At 49.6% G+C, this 17,426-nt stretch overlaps 1 protein-coding gene across 1 annotated transcript in view; it reads left to right on the top strand.

The window, feature by feature from the left end:
• The first annotated feature begins 5,795 nt into the window (after nt 1-5,795).
• LOC121285246 (putative methyltransferase DDB_G0268948) overlaps nt 5,796-17,426 on the top strand; it is a 37,680-nt gene continuing 26,049 nt past the window's right edge. Inside the window, exons 1-2 of the mRNA XM_041201618.1 lie at nt 5,796-5,907; nt 16,890-17,050. Of these exons, the coding sequence (XP_041057552.1) occupies nt 5,797-5,907; nt 16,890-17,050 (272 nt within the window). The 5' untranslated portion in view covers nt 5,796. The remainder of the gene's footprint in view (nt 5,908-16,889; nt 17,051-17,426) is intronic.

The raw sequence follows: 17,426 nt of genomic DNA, 5'->3' as shown, positions 1-17,426 counted from the left end.
GGTGTAGGTGTGGGTGTGGGGGTGGGTGTGGTGGTGGGTGTGGGAGTGGGTGTGGTGGTGGGTGTGGGAGTGGGTGTAGGGGTGGGTGTGGGGGTGGGTGTGGGTGTGGGTGTAGGTGTGGGTGTAGGTGTGCGTGTGGGTTGGGTGTTGGGTGGATGTAGGTGTGGGTGTGGGGTGGATGTGGGGGTGGGTGTGGGGGTGGGTGTAGGTGTGGGTGTGGGTGTGGGGGTGGATGTGGGGTGGGTGTAGGTGTGGGTGTGGGGTGGATGTGGGGTGGGTGTAGGTGTGGGTGTGGGGTGGGTGTGGGGGTGGGTGTGGGGGTGGTGGTGGGTGTGGGGGTGGGTTTGGGGGTGGATGTGGGTGTGGTGGTGGGTGTGGGTCTGGGTGTGGGTGTGGGTGTGGTGGTGGGTGTGGGGGTGGGTGTGGGGGTGGGTGTAGTTGTGGGTGTGGGGGTGGGTGTGGGGGTGGGTGTGGGTGTGGGGGTGGGTGTGGGTGTAGGTGTGGTGGTGGGTGTGGGTGTGGGGGTGGGTGTGGGGGTGGGTATGGGTGTAGGTGTGGGTGTAGTGGTGGGGGTGGGTGTGGGGGTGGGTGTAGGTGTGGGGTTGGGTGTGGGGGTAGGTGTGGGGTTGGGTGTGGGGGTGGGGGTGGGTGTGGGGGCGGGTGTGGGTGTGGTGGTGGGGGTGGGTGTGGGTGTGGGGGTGGGTGTGGGGGTGGGTGTTGGTGTGGGTGTGGGGGTGGGTGTGGGGGTGGGTGTTGGTGTGGGAGTGGGTGTGGGGGTGGGTGTGGGGTGGGTGTGGGGTGGGTGTAGGTGTGGGTGTAGGTGTGGGTGTGGGTGTGGGAGTGGGTGTGGGGCTGGGTGTGGTGGTGGGTGTGGGAGTGGGTGTGGGAGTGGGTGTAGGTGTGGGTGTAGGTGTGGGTGTGGGTGTGGGGGTGGGTGTAGGTGTGGGTGTGGTGGTGTGGGTGGGTGTGGGTGTGCGTGTGGGTGTGGGTGTGGTGGTGGGGGTGGGTGTGGGTGTGGGGGTGGGTGTAGGGGTGGGTGTGGGGGTGGGTGTGGGTGTGGGTGTGGGGGTGGGTGTAGGTGTGGTGGTGGGTGTGGGTGTGGGGGTGGGTGTGGGTGTAGGTGTGGGGTTGGGTGTGGGGGTGGTGGTGGGTGTGGGTGTGGGTGTGGGTGTGGGTGTGGGTGTGGGGGTGGGTGTGGGGGTGGGTGTGGGTGTGGGTGTGGGTGTGGGTGTAGGTGTGGGGGTGAGTGTGGGTGTAGGTGTGGGGGTGGGTGTGGGTGTAGGTGTGGGGTTGGGTGTGGGGGTGGAGGTGGGTGTGGGGGTGGGTGTGGGTGTAGGTGTGGTGGTGGGGGTGGGTGTGGGGGTATCAGCACGTAGTCCTGGACCTTGGAATGTGCCAGTCTGCAATACTCGGTCGTGAACAACTCTTTGCGCTGGAAAACCAACAAGTTTCGGGCAGACCAGAGAGCGTCTTTCACCGAGTTGATGATCCTCCAGCTGCAGTTGATGTTTGTCTCGGTGTGTGTCCCTGGGAATAGCCCATAGAGCACAGAGTCCTGTGTCACAGAACTGCTTGGGATGAACCTTGACAGAAACCACTGCATCTCTCTCCAGACCTTCTTTACAAAGGCACAATCCACAAGGAGGTGAACAACGGTCTCGTCCCCACCACAGCCACCTCGAGGGCAATGTGCAGAGGGGGTGAGACTCCTGGCATGTAGGAAGGATCTTACAGGGAGGGCCTTTCTCACCACCAGCCAAGCTACGTCTTGGTGCTTGTTGGAAAGTTCTGGCGATGAGTCATTCTGCCAAATGACTTTGACAGTCTGCTCAGGGAACCATCAGGGACCTTACAGCAAAGGAGGAGGCCATTCAGCCCATTGTGCCTGTGCCAGCTCCTCGGGTACAGCTACCCAATTAATCCCACCAGCCTGTTCTTTTCCCTTCAAGTGTTTACCCTGTTCCCTTATGAAAGTTACTGAATCTGCTTCCGCTTGTGTAAAGATATGTTCCCTCGTGTTGCCCCTGCTTCTTTGGGAATCTCCTTAAACCAGGTTCCCCTGGTTACCGTCTTTCACGCAACTGGAACAGTTGCTCCTTATTTGCTCATCCACTTCAGTATTTCACATTCCTTCCTGTGATTGGCGAGAAGCTGGTGTGTTCAAGACTGGGTGAAGTCTCTAATCCAGGGAAATGTATTTACTATTCAAATGCAGGAAAGTCCTCCAGCCAGACGACAGGAGAATTTGACTGTGAAAAATAAGATTATTAGGCTACAGGCAGGACAAAAACTCCCAAATTGCGGTTACATTGTAAATCCAAATAGATAGGATCCATTCTGGCTCACGTGTGATATATCTATAAACTGAGGGTTTAGTGTGAGGGTCTCGGGGTTTAGTGTGAGGGTCTCGGGGTTTAGTGTGAGTGTCCCGGGGTTTAGTGTGAGGGTCCCGGAGTTTAGTGTAAGGGTCTCGGGGTTTAGTGTGTGAGATTCCCAGGGTTTAGTGCGAGGGTCCCGGGGTTTAGTGTGAGGGTCCCAGGGTTTAGTGTGTGGGTCCCGGGGTTTAGTGTGAGGGTTCCTGGGTTTAGTGCAAGGGTCCCAGGGTTTAGTGCGAGGGTCCCTGGGTTTAGTGTGTGGGTCCCGGGGTTTAGTGTGAGGGTCCCTGGGTTTAGTGCGAGGGTCCCTGGGTTTAGTGCGAGGGTCCCTGCATTAAGTGTGAGGGCCTCGGGGTTTAGTGTGAGGGTCCCTGGGTTTAGTGTGAGGGTCCCTGGGTTTAGTGCGAGGGTCCCAGGGTTTAGTGTGAGGGCCCCTGGGTTTAGTGTGTGGGTCCCGGGGTTTAGTGTGACGGTCCCTGGGTTTAGTGCGAGGGTCCCAGGGTTTAGTGCGAGGGTCCCTGGGTTTAGTGTGTGGGTCCCGGGGTTTAGTGTGAGGGTCCCTGGGTTTAGTGCGAGGGTCCCTGGGTTTAGTGCAAGGGTCCCTGCATTAAGTGTGAGGGCCTCGGGGTTTAGTGTGAGGGTCCCTGGGTTTAGTGCGAGGGTCCCTGCATTAAGTGTGAGGGCCTCGGGGTTTAGTGTGAGGGTCCCTGGGTTTAGTGTGAGGGCCCCGGTGTTTAGTGTGCAGGTCCTGGGGTTTAGTGTGAGGGTCCCGGGGTTTAGTGTGAGGGTCTCGGGGATTAGTGTGTGAGGGTCCCTGGGTTTAGTGTGAGGGTCTCGGGGATTAGTGCGAGGGTCCCGGGGTTTAGTGTGAGGGTCCCAGGGTTTAGTGTGAGGGTCCCGGGGTTTAGTGTGTGGGTCCCGGGGTTTAGTGTGAGGGTCCCTGGGTTTAGTGCGAGGGTCCCGGGGTTTAGTGCGAGGGTCCCTGGGTTTAGTGTGAGGGCCCCGGGGTTTAGTGTGAGGGTCCCTGGGTTTAGTGTGAGGGTCTCGGGGTTTAGTGTGAGGGTCCCAGGGTTTAGTGTGAGGGTCCCTGGGTTTAGTGTGTGGGTCCTGGGGTTTAGTGTGAGGGTCCCTGGGTTTAGTGTGAGGGCCCCGGGGTTTAGTGTGAAGGTCCCGGGGTTTAGTGTGAGGGTCCCGGGGTTTAGTGTGAGGGTCCCTGGGTTTAGTGTGAGGGTCCCGGGGTTTAGTGCGAGGGTCCTGGGGTTTAGTGTGAGAGTCCCAGGGTTTAGTGTGAGGGTCCCTGGGTTTAGTGCGGGATTATTGCCATCGCTGCCTTTAGGCTGGATAAAATTGGTTTAAGATGTATACAACACAGAAGGAGATTGGAGTGGGAGCAGCTCATTCTTACAGTGCGATCCCCGTGGAACAGCTGAGACCTGGTGGCAGAGTCCAGGAACTGGGAAGATGCATTTGAGCAAAGAGCAGGCAGGATTGGGAAAGGGGCAGTGGGTAGGGTCAGAGGTTGGAGGTTGGGGGTCGCCGGTTGGGCAGGGTCCCAGGCCACTTTAACCGGGCTGTTATCCTGTAGTTAGCGCTGAAAGCTGCCCGGTGTTCGAGCCAGGGGTACGTAGACAGTGTAACAGAGAATGGACGGCCAGGGGTCGGGGTTCACAGCTGTTGAACTGTCCGTCAGGAGCAGCCAGTCACGGTGAATTGTAACATCTCAGTAAACGGGTTAAGAATCCTGATACTCTCCACGTGAAAGAGGTATTAATGCAATAAACTTCGGACACTTCTCAAATACATATAAACCTTGGGATATTTTCTTGGAAGTTGCCTTGGGGTTTTACGCATCTGCACAATCTGGAATTTGTGGCAGGCTGCCTGTCAGTTCGGTGGAGTGTCGAACAGTAGCTGCAGTGGTGCTGACAGGGGCTGAAAAGCCTGTGTGAGAACTCGATGCACTGAGGAGCTGCACGTACAAGAAATAGCTGCTGGCATAACAGCGTTGTCAATAATCTCTCTCTTAGAAATATTCTGAAGACTCCGGAAGAAGCTGATCTATATAAAGGAGGGGTGGTAGGGGGGGATGGGGGATGGGGGATGGGGGTGGTGATCGGTGTGGTTGTGATCCAGCTGTAACATAGACACAAGGTGGAGGCCGTTCAGCCCATCACATCTGTAGCAGCCATGAAAGAGCTCTCCGGTCTAATTCCACTTTCCAGCTCTTGGTCTGTAGCCCAATAGGTTACCTCAAGTGCATACCCTGGGGGTTACCATTGACCAGAAACTGAACTGGACCAGCCATATAAATACTGCGGCTACAAGAGCAGGTCAGAGGCTGGGAATCCTGCAGTGAAAAACTCACCTCCTGACTCCTCAAAGCCTGTCCACCATCTACAAGCAGGGAGTGTGATGGGATACTCCCCACTTGCCCGGATGCGTGAGGCTCCCACAACACTCAAGAAGCTGGACACCATCCAGGACAAAGCAGCCCCGCTTGATTGGCACCACATCTACAAACATCCACTCCCTCCATTACCGACGCACAGTAGCACCAGTGTGTACCATTTACAAGATGCACTGCAGGAACTCACCAAGACTCCTTAGACAGCACCTTCCAAACATATGACCCCTATCACCTAGAAGGACAAGGGCAACAGACACATGGGAACACCACCACCTGGAAGTTCCCCTTCAAGCCACTCACCATCCTGACTTGGAAATATATCGGCCGTTCCTTCACTGTCGCTGAGTCAAAATCCTGGAACTCCCTCCCTAACAGCACTTTGGGTGTACCTACACCACATGGACTGTAGCCGTTCAAGAGGGCAGCTCACCACCACCTTCTCAGGGGGCAATTAGGGATGGGCAATAAATGCTGGCCCAGCCAGCGACACCCACATCCCATAAATTAATTTTAAAAACCCAAATGTTTGTGAAATGGGAAGAGGGTTTCTGCCTCTACTACCCTTTCAGACAGTGAGTTCCAGATCCCCACCACCCTCTGGGTCAAAAAATTACTTCCTCAACTCTCCCTTAATCATTCCACCACTTACTTCCATCAATGCCCCCCTGATTATTGACGCCTCTGCTAACGGGAATAGGTATTTCGTATTCACTCTATCGAGGCTCCTCATAATTTTGGAAACCTCAATTAAATCTCCCCTCAGTCTCCTATGTTTGCGGCCTATCCAGCTTTTCCCCATGACGAAAATTCTCTTCATACAGAGATGAGAACGGTTAATTGTTGCTATTCAAGATAGCACGCAATCATAATCGGCAAACAAATTCGTGGAAGAATGCAGCATTTTCATTGGGTCGCCTCTCTGGGAGTCACCCTGTTCTTTATGTCAATGTTTTTCCTTAGATTATCATAACCAAATGCTGACAAAGCTCCGCTTACTTTGATGGGATGACAAACATGGCGCTACATTTCTTCGAGGAGCAGGCACATACAGCCCTGTATCGGAAATACAGGCTTCCTTCGCCCAGTGAAATCCACAGCCTGATCTTCAGCTACCTGCAGAGGAAGGTAAGAAGGTGGTCGGTGTAAAGGTCCGAACTCAGGGTGCGAAGGTTGTTATGGCACAGCCAATGGCAAATGTTAAGTTGTTCAAATCCCAAAGGGAAACTTGAAGCCACAAATTTTTTTGCAACTTGTATAAATTTCGAGATGCGTCTCTTGATTCAGTAAAAATATGACCACCAGGTCTTAGAGGGTTTTTGCACAACTAGATTTAACATTTGGCAGCATCGGCGGAGAAGAAAAGAGTTGACGTTTTGAGTCCTCATGACTCTTCAACAGAACTGAGTGAATGTTAGGAGAGGGGTGAAATATAAACCGGTTTAAAGTTGGCGGAGGGGGTGGGGGCGGGGGTGGGTGTAGGGTAGTGGGGGGTGGGGGGAGGTGTGTGGTTGTAGGGACAAGCAAGCAGTGTCCCTACAACCACACACCCCCCCCCCACTTCTCTCCCCCCACCCCCCTACATTAAACCAGCTTGTCCCTACAACCACACACCCCCCCACCCCACTTCTCTCCCCCCCACCCCTCCCCCCAACCTTAAACCAGCTTGTCCCTACAACCACACACCCCCCCACCCCACTTCTCTCCCCCCCACATTAAACAAGCTTGTCCCTACAACCACACACACCACCCACTTCTCTCCCCCACCCCCCTACCTTAAATCAGCTTGTCCCTACAACCACACAACCCCCAACCTCACTTCTCTCCCCCCACCCCCCTACATTAAACCAGCTTGTCCCTACAACCACACACCCCCCCACCCCACTTCTCTCCCCCCCACCCCTCCCCACAACCTTAAACCAGCTTGTCCCTACAACCACACACCCCCCCCACTCCACTTCTCTCCCCCCCACATTAAACAAGCTTGTCCCTACAACCACACACACCACCCACTTCTCTTCCCCACCCCCCTACCTTAAATCAACTTGTCCCTACAACCACACAACCCCCAACCTCACTTCTCTCCCCCCACCCCCCTACATTAAACCAGCTTGTCCCTACAACCACACACACCCCCACCCCACTTCTCTCCCCCCCATCCCTCCCCACAACCTTAAACCAGCTTGTCCCTACAACCACACACCCCCCCCACCCCACTTCTCTCCCCCCACATTAAACCAGCTTGTCCCTACAACCACACACACCTCCCACTTCTCTCCCCCCACCCCCCCCACCTTAAATCAGCTTGTCCCTACAACCACACAACCCCCAACCTCATTTCTCTCCCCCCACACCCCCCACATTAAACCAGCTTGTCCGTACAACCACACACCCCCCCCACCCCACTTCTCTCCCCCCCATCCCTCCACCCCCACCTTAAACCAGCTTGTCCCTACAACCACAAGAGCTGCTGAGTTTTTCCAGGTAATTCTGGTTTTGTTTTGGATTTCCAGCGTCCGCAGTTTTTTGTTTTTATCTTAGATTTAACATTTATTAACAAGAAAAATAATTTTTAAGCACACACATGTGTCTACAAATTACTACTATAATAACTTCTAAAACCCCTAATTAATTTAACTTCCAGTTACACTTTTGTTAAGGCAACTGTAAGATGCACAGATTTTAACAGACCCATACAATACCCTGAACCAGTCGAATTCAAAGTGAGTTTTCTTAACTTCAGTTCCTGTGAAGACAGCCGCTTGAGGCGTAGGTGCTGAAGGCTTTCCACATTTGTTAGATCTTAACACACAGCCTTACATTCCAAACATCCCCTAATCTTCAGAGATAAAAACAAAAAAACTGCGGATGCTGGAAATCCAAAACAAAAACAGAATTACCTGGAAAAACTCAGCAGGTCTGGCAGCATCGGCGGAGAAGAAAAGAGTTGACGTTTCGAGTCCTCATGACCCTTCGACAGTCGAAGGGTCATGAGGACTCGAAACGTCAACTCTTTTCTTCTCCGCCGATGCTGCCAGACCTGCTGAGTTTTTCCAGGTAATTCTGTTTTTGTTTTCCCTAATCTTCAGACCAGCTGCCTTTAATCTAATTAAGACTCTCACACACACTATTTTACAATAAATTCCAATAACCTTATGAGAATTATTATATCTTCCTGACGAGGTCACAAGAGATGAAGTCCCACCCCAGAGACTTGAACACATCATCCAGGCCGACACCCCCAGTGCAGAACTGAGGGAGTGCTGCACTGTCAGAGACGCTGGAGATGCCCCATCAAGTGGATGCAAATGGTCCCATGGCACTATCTCGAAGGAGAGCAGGGGAGTTCTCCCTGGTGTCCTGGCCAATATTTACCTCTTAAGCAACATCACTAAAACAACTTATCCATTTATCTCATTGCTATTTGTGGGATCTTGCTGTGTGCAAATTGTGGGACACGTTACCTACATACAAGGGACCACACTTCAAAAGTACTTCACTGGCGTGTAAAGGACATTCTGAGATTGTGAAAGATGGTAAAGAAATATAGCTCCACCTTTCTTTTCCTCACAGTGAGTGGTTGGGATCTGGAATGCGATCCCTGAGAGCGTGGTAGAGGCAGATTCAATTCTGGCTTTGAAAAGGGAACTGGATAATCATTTGAAGAGAAAATACTTTCAAGGCTGAAGGGTTGGGCAAGGCAGTGGGACTAGCTGAGTCGCTCTTGCAGTGAGCCAGCACAGGAGGGACAGGCCAAATGGCCTTCTTCTGCACTGTAAACATTCAATGAAAAGTCTACCTTTCTTTCCGAGCAGCCGGTCTGTTCCACTTTGATTTGTACTGAATAACTTGTGGAGTGCCTCATTGCCTTTAAGGGGAGGCCTTGCGGCCACAGTGGCTAGTGTCCCTGCCTCTCAGCCAGAAGGTCAAAGTTCAAGTTCCACTCCAGGGCTTGATGTACGAGGAAGATGCTTTCATAACACAGCCAAACAGGTTGAGTAACAATCTGTAAACGCTTCCCGGTCAGCCATGCAATGGAAAGAAAATTGGAGCCTCTGCCATCACCCTCCATAGCTCCAGGCTACAACACGCATGTAAAGGTGTTGCCATAGCAACTTGGAATCCTCAGGCGGTTGGTTGACCGGTGTGGATCAGAATGGTGCCAGCGGCCTGGGGTTTTGACCCCTGTCCCGGCCGGGGTGGATTTGGCGCCTGCTGGTGGTAAAGGTCACGGGTGACGTGGATCAGACCTCCCCCAGTCCAGAGAACTGAAGGAGCTATTAGCCTTTGACCATTTTCCGGTAGTGACGGGGATTCAGAAGCAGGCGCAAGATAGACGGAAGTATACAGAACGAAACCTTAGGGTAGGATTTTTCATCCCGCACGCCCGATCCGAACGGGAGTGAAATAGTGCGAGGTGACGGCGGGCGAGCGTTCATGGTCATTCGGTCGGCGGGCACATGCGAGAGGTGGCAGCGTGCCCGCCGACAATTAAGAGGCCTATTAAAGCCCTGAAGTAATTAATGAAGCAGCATTTTTCGTTGCCCGTCCAAACGTTCACCTGACTGCCGGCCAAATAGGCCCAGTGGCCTTTGCGTTTTGAACGAAACCTCATCCACGGGCGGGATATATTGGAAATAGGTTTGCCTGGTGTTTGGTTAAGACTATGGGTTGCTGCTGCCTTAATGGAGATTAGTTTGGGAATTTGTTATGATAACAGTAATTTGTAGCCGTGTGTATATATATTTTAACCTGTGTAAATTAATAAAATATTTCATTTAGTTTAATGTAAAACCTCGAGAACTGGTGGTCTGATTCCTGAATTTAGAGTCGCATCCCAAACATAACACTTAAAATTATAGGTTATGACAGTTGTTTAAAGTTCCGTCTGGGATTTTTAAATAACTCAGCTTTATCAACTGCATCGGTCATAACAATTGAAATCCCATTTCCACAGGAACTTATTTTACTGTTAAATTTCTTAGATCCCTCGCCAGTCTGTGCTCGACAGATCAGAGACTGGACTCAGTCCTATCTCAGGTTCGAGAACAAGTGCTACATGGTTGGTCACAGGAGCCCGTATCTGATGAAATGAAACCGTACTTCAACAGAGGACATGAAATAACCAGCCAGGATGGCATCTTATTGTGGGGAGCACGAGTGATAGTTCCTCCAAACGGAAGGGAGCCATTGTTAATTGAAGTACACAGTGTACATCCAGGAATTTCCCGAATGAAGACCATAGCACACAGCTGTCCATGGTGGCCTGGGGTAGATGGTGAAATAGAGAGTTTAGTAAAGCAATGTGTACAATGTCAGCAACTGCAAAAGTTGCCAGTGACAGCTCCATTACACCCATGGGAGTGGCCAGGTAGACCCTGGGTGCGGTTACACATTGACTATGTTGGACCTTTCCTGGGAACAATGTTTCTGCTCATTGTCAATGCCCATTCAAAGTGGCTGGATGTTTATGAGGTGAAGTCACCAATGTCGACTGTTGCAACTGAGAAGCTATATCAGAGTTTTGCCATTCACGGACTACCAGAAGTAATCATTTCTGATAACAGCACGGCATTTACGAGTGCTGAGTTTCAACGGTTTATCAGCTTCAACCCACTCATGTGAAAACTGCACCGTACCCACCCTTCCTCAAACAGACTGGCTGAAAGGGCGGTCCAAACGTTCAAGACAGGCACAAAAAATCTAACTGGTGATTCCTTAGCAACCAAGCTAGCACGCTTCCTTTTTCATTACAGGACCACCCCTCACACAACAACAGGTGTCACACCTGCAGAGTTATTATTGAAACGTTGTCTCAGGACGAGATTAAGTTTAATAATGCCGAATTTAGAGGGGAAGATGGAAAGGAGTCAGGGAAGTCAGAAAACTAGACATGACTGGCATAGTCGCAAGAGGCAATTTACCGTGGGAGAGCCGGTATACATGAAAAACTTTGGGGAAGGACCGAAGTGGTTACCGGGTGAAATAAGTGTGGTGACTGGACCTCTATCTAACCACATGGAGGTGGAAGGCCAGATCATCCATAAACATGAGGGCCATTTAAGGAAGAGAGAGACAAATCACCAAGATTTGGATCTACCAGTGACCATGACCAGGTCTGTGTTTCCTGTTGAGAATACTCAACTCAGGACTGACCTGTCTGATGTTCCTGTAAGAGTTGAGGATACAGAACTGCAAGTGCCCACTGAAGCACCTGATGTTCAGGCAATTCTGGGAGAGGGGAGTCCTGACACAGAATCTGAAGTTGTGGAGCTGCGACATTCCGCACGTACCAGGAAACCACCTGAAAGGCTGAACCTGTAAATTCCTCACCCAGTGTAAATATTATGTTGTCTTGAAAAATATGTACTTGTAAATATAATATGTAGAGCCTGTTAAAGGGGGAGAATGTAGTGATTATGGTTTTATTAAGTGTATGGTGTACCTTTAAGAATAACATGTTAGTAAAGATCATATGATCTGTAGTAACCAATAGGGGAGTAGCTCAGGCTACCTCAACAGTCAGTGTAGAGATAGAGTTGGAGTTGAAAACACACGTGTAGTTGCTGCTGAGTATATTGTAAATTAACTTAATGTTTCCACCCAGGAAGTGTCTGCAGATCAACTCTATTAATAGTACAACTCAGCCATCCTACAACATCTAACCCTCATTGATTCTAACCCTCATTCATGCCTCTGTTACTTCTCAACTCAACTATTCTACTGCACTCCTGGCTGGTCGCCCACATTCTACCCTCCGCAAACTTGACCTCATTCAAAATTCGGTTGCCCGTGTCCTAACTCGCTACAAGTGCCGGTCCCATTGCTCGCTGACCAAATTGGCTCTGGGTCTAACAAGTCCTTGATCCTGGTTTTCCAATCTCTCCCTGGCCTCACCCATCCCTGTCTCTGTAACATCCTCTGGCCCTACAATCCTCCGAGATTGCTGAGCTCCTAAACGTCTGATCTCTGGTGCATTCCTGATTTCAGATGCTGGTACAACCTGGTGAGGAGGAGTGAACTGGCTCCCCTTTATTCAATCCCATCGGTTGGTCACAACAAAGGTATTTTTAAAAATTCCTTTTCCCTATAGATTTCCAGTCTTTTCCAGTCCATATGTATTTACTTTTTAATAAGGAGCTGATAAAACCAGGTTTTCTTGAGTCAAAGAAAGTGTAAGTTTATTAGTTATCAAACCTGAGGACATGATGACAGACACACGCATGCACATGTATACACACACACACAAACACATACACACACACACAACACATGCACGCACACACACACACACAAAACACATGCACACACACACACAACACATGCACACACACACACACATACATACACACACACACACACAACACATGCACACACACACATACATACACACACACACACACAACACATGCACACACACACACATACATACACACACACACACACACACACATACACACACACACACACTCAATGAGGGCCTCATAAGCATGCCTGCCTCGTCTGACCTGTGCAAAGGCCTCATTGCCTGCCCCCTCGCCTTCCAGGACCTCATCACCCTCATCCCCTTTGACTTTCTCCTCATCTGAGGAGACGTGCAGCTCTTGCATCTCCTCATCATCCAGGTCCCCCTCTCTCTGCATTGCCAGGTTATGTAACACGTAGCAAGCCACAATGATGCGAGACACCCTCTGGGGAGTGTACTGCAGTGCTCCACCTGATCGGTCCAGGCACCGGGATCTCATTTTCAGGAAGCCAGTGGCGTGCTCAACCAAATCCCAGGTTGCGTCATGAGCCTCCTTGTACCTTCTCTCACCAGGAGCCCGAGGCCACTGCACAGGCGTCATCAGCCATGTCCTTTGTGGGGAGACCTTGTCCCCCGAGGAGCCAACTCTGCATCCTGGGTGGTCCTTGAAACTTCTTGAGCTTTTTTAATAGCTCAGTCAGTGGAGCAACCACTTGGCTAAAATTTGATACAAATTTCTGATAAAACCCACTCATGCCCAGAAATCTCAAAACTTCTCATTTTATTGTAGGCTCTGGGAAATCCATGATAGCTTTGACTTTCACATCTCTCGGAGCCAACTAATCATGTCCAATGGTGTGGCCTGGATACGTAACTTGTGCTTTTGCAAATTCACTTTTAGCCAAGTTAATTACCAAATTAGCTTCTTGTAATCGAGTAAATAATTCTTCCAGATGTTATAAATGCTCCTCCCACGCCTGACTGAAACCTACCAAATCATCAATATAAACAGCACAATTGCCCAGATCTGCAATTACTTTGTTTGTCAGTCTTTGAAATGTTGCAGGTGCATTTTTCATACCAAATGGCAGACTTTAAACTGACATAGTCCATCCGGCATAACAAAAGCTGATATCTCCTTTGCTCGCTCCGATAACGATACTTGCCGATATCCTTTTAGCAGGTCAATCTTTGTGATAAATTTTGATTGTCCCACTTTCTCAATGCAATCTTCCAACCTTGGTATAGGCAATGAATCTGCTTTTGTTACTTCATTCACCTTTCAATAGTCCACACACAGTCTTTATGTTCCATCCAGTTTCAGTACCATCACAATAGGTAAACTCCAGTTCTGCAACTAGACTCAATGATGTCATTTTGAAGCATGAAGTCAATTTCTTTTTGTGCTTGTGATAACTTTGCCAGATTTAATCTATAAGGATGTTTCTTTATTGAAAATGAATCTCCTACACTTACATCATGCGTAGCTAAATTTGTCCTCCCCAGCTTATTTCCACAATTCTGGTTTCAGTCCCAGCACAACTGGTGAACTCCAGTTACTGCAGCTAGCCTTAACAATTCCAATAATATTATGAAAACTATTATATGTTCTACTATTATATGTAGACCCTGGGTTTAATGATGCACCTATGAACAACGGCACTCTGGGGTTCATCCTATGTGTGCAGTGGAGGCCAAGCTGCCCCTTGGTCTTCAGGCTTCTTCTCCTCCCTTTGGTGAGCCAGACGCCTCGGTCACATTCTTCTCCTTCGAGCAGACGGCGAGATCAGCGGGCTCCATGTTCCCGATGGTTTCCTCACTGTAGTATCAAAGAGAGAGACACGGGTGTCAGCAATTGTTTCCTAAGGACCGCTCTTGGTCAAACCATTGCCTGTGGCTGCCTCTCAAGGCCCCTTAATGCATGCCAGAGAGTCCAGGCCACCACATGGATGTCCAGTGTTTAGCGCACATGATGGCTCACCACCATGCCCACACCCAGCACTGCCCCACACCACATGACCAAGTGGCAGCAGCTTCAGTCACTCGACTGCATCCCGAACTCTCACCTCAGCCGCAGGCATTTTCCTAACCTGGACTCCAAGGCTTCACGGTTTGCTTGGACCACGAGGGTGACTTTCCAATGTCAACTGAAACATAACGCAAGGGGCTCGGAGTGCAACTCTTCGTCGGTGTTCAATAGCTACCTTTCCCAACAGGATCCTCAGTCTTGCCCGGTCGCACAGTGGTTCTGCAGCACTCGTAGCGCTCATTCGAGTTTGAAGTGTGCACGCGAGGGGTTAACGGTAGAGGAGCAATCATTAGCATGGTGAGGAATTAGTGCTGCTTGAGTGGGCACAGTCGCTTGTCTAGCAGGTCACTTGACCTCAAGCTAAACGCTCTCAGCTGTGGTGGTTCTCATCTGTGACATGTTTTACCATTAGACCGGCACCCCCCACCCCCCCAACATGTATTTGTGCTCAAACTTCAGTCGGTGCTACCATGACACCCCCTCGGCACTGTTGCCCTTGCCCCGAGATTGCCTCTTACCCTTTCCCCTTTGCACTGTCACCCTCGCCCCGGCACCACAAGCCAGCCACGAAGAAGCCGCTGTGGAGACTTGTCTATGAGCACCCTCCCACCGCCCCCCCCACCCCGCACTCCCCACCCAAATCAGCAGAGCCACTGGGATCATCGCGAGTGCTGTGCAAATTTGTGTGCATTCACCTCCGAGCTCCCCTTAAGGTTGCCAGGTTCACGCCTTTTAAAGGCCGTAGTGAAATCACGTCGTGGTGGGGTTTAAATTTGATGTGGGGGGAGGGGTGACTCCAGCGTGTGGCCACAATAACTCGATGCAAATTTATTACAGTTAAGCCCCTGAAGGTTGACGGTGGGAAATGTGACCTGCCATTGATGAGGTGAGGGGACAATTCGTCCTGGATTTATGTCATCAGGAAACACGACTTGTGCCTTTAACGCGAGACTCTCTAATCTCGCCACCGAGCACACCCGCTATGAAATTGGTGGTGGTGGGGGGGGGTGCGGGGGGCGGGGAGGGGTGGTGATAGTGGGGGCGGGAAATCCCGGCCCTGGGGTTGATTTAAAGTTCAGGTAACTGCACTTTTCTGGGAACAGCCTTAGCTTCAGGGAGAGGGAGAGAGAGGTTTCTCCCTGCTCCTTTCAGCAGTTTTTTCAGATGACTTCGATGACTTCTCTCTCTCTTTGTCTGGCTCGGCAAAGCCAGTTCTTAAACCTGCTGTTTGTATATTCCAAGAAAGGAATTGGATTAACATGTCTTGCAGTCATTGTTGTAGAACAAGTCATCACATTTTTGACCTCTCTTCTCAGAAACTTTTGACACATTTCAAGTTGGTAGAAACCAACAGAAGATGGGGTTATTTCATCCTCCACAGTGGGTTTTGAGTGTCTGTTGAGTGTATCAGTCTGGTTAGCAGTTTCCATTGTCTCGACAAAATTACCATTGATTAAAGTCCAGCATTTTGCATTTTCTGATACCTTCCTTTCAAGAGTCCCTTTTTGAAGTGGACCTTGATGTCTCCCCAAGGTGTGAAATTCCATGCAACATGTCAGAGCAGGTCTGCTGTACAATCCATATAGAAACCTTCCAGAAAAGTGGCCCCCTTACAATACCAGACATCAGGTGGTAACCGTCTTTGGTCAGTGTCTTTTCTTGTATTTTAAAATAAAACAGATCTTCTTTAAACAGTTCAGTATGTTTTTGGTTAGCTGGTGAAGTTATAGGTAGATGTCATTCAGTCACAATTTCTCACTGTCATGACACCTCTTTCTCATGAGGAAATAAAATGAGATTCACTCTCATTTCATTCCAAGGTAAGAAAAATATATAAAACAAAGAACATTTTCACTTCCATTCACTCTCTATCAAGAGGCTCACTGGGAGTATGAAGCCCAGAACATTAAAATACCTGTGGCTTAGTCACCTCCAGAGAGAACAACCAACAGTTGCTTGGAAGTTAAATTTTTACCAGATTAAATCTGTCTAAGGTGTGTCTTTTTGTTATAAAGTTATACGTTGTGTTAAAGGTGAGTGTTAATTCAGCTTATTATACAGATCACAGTGAGTGACTAGATTAAATGTCTTGGCCCTTTCGTGTGTCCAGTTGAGGACCATTGTATGGTTTCTGTCATTTCTAGGAAATCAGTGTTCAGCCTTTCCAATAAACCTTTGGGCACAGGATTACTGAACGCAGTTGCTGTGGACGAGTTGTGATGAAGAGACAGACGTGCCAGTAAAATAGTCCCAACCTGGGGAGTGCTGGGCCAATGCTCAACAAGTCTGGCAGGTTGTCAACCCTTCACAATTGCTCCTTGACCAGAAAGTCTAATCTCAAGGACCCTCTGCTATGAACAAAACCCAGGAGTAAAATCAGAGGGCATTAAAAACATTGTTTGCTTCAGAAAACAATAGTTTTGAACACTTTTGTATCCTTGTTATAAAAATATCAGACATGGGAGAAATGAAATGGCTGTTTGGCCAACAGCTAAGAATCATCCAATTGGGTAACGAAGAGTCTGCTTGCTTTCAGATTGGCTGTGGGCGTGTTGGGGGACCAATGGTGGGAGTGTGGAGATGGGGCAGATGAAGGTAGGCAGTCATGTGACAATGCCTTTAGGAAAATATCTGACCAGAGTTGACAACCTGAATGCTTACCCTCCTGCCACTGCTGGGTCCACCTGTTGGTACAAGAATCAGTTAGATGTTGTGCAATTATAATAATTGGATATGGAATTACTGAGTGCAGATATTACTGGGCGGGTGTGGGGTGGGAGAGCGGGAGGTTGTGAAGTGATGTGTGTTTGACTCAAAATGTGATCCTCTTTTCAGAAGGGGGAGCCATTCAACCTCGCAGTGGATATTGGATGTCGCTCGGGTCAGAGCACCAGGGGAATGGCACCTTACTTTGAAAAAGTGATTGGGATTGATGTGAGTGAATCTCAGATTGAAGAAGCCAAGAAGGTGGATGGACCTGATAATGTCTCTTACAGGTAACCATAGCAATCTCAAGGTTTTGCAGGGACTACAAATACTAAAGGTACAGCCTTGATCATCTTGTTAAACACGGTCAATTTTAGCTTTGGAAGATTGATCGCATCCAGACAGATCTAGATCAATAACATTCAGTTTGAGGGAGAGAGGAGTGGGTCTGAGTCTAAGTTTTTAAACTTAAATAAGGGCAATTATAAGGGTATGAAAGCAGAGCTGGCTAAAGTGAATTGGCAAATTAGGTTAAGTGATAGGTCAATAGAGGCGCAAAGGCAAACATTTAAGGGGGTATTTCAGGATACACAGGATAGATACATTCCAATGAGTAAGAAAAAGTCCAAGGGATGGGCATACCATCCGTAGTTAACTAGAAAAGTT

The sequence above is a fragment of the Carcharodon carcharias genome, chromosome 12, assembly GCF_017639515.1.
Source record: "Carcharodon carcharias isolate sCarCar2 chromosome 12, sCarCar2.pri, whole genome shotgun sequence".
Lineage (NCBI taxonomy): Eukaryota > Metazoa > Chordata > Chondrichthyes > Lamniformes > Lamnidae > Carcharodon > Carcharodon carcharias.
Note: the sequence above shows the minus strand (reverse complement) of the source record. Positions and strands in the feature narration are given on the sequence as shown.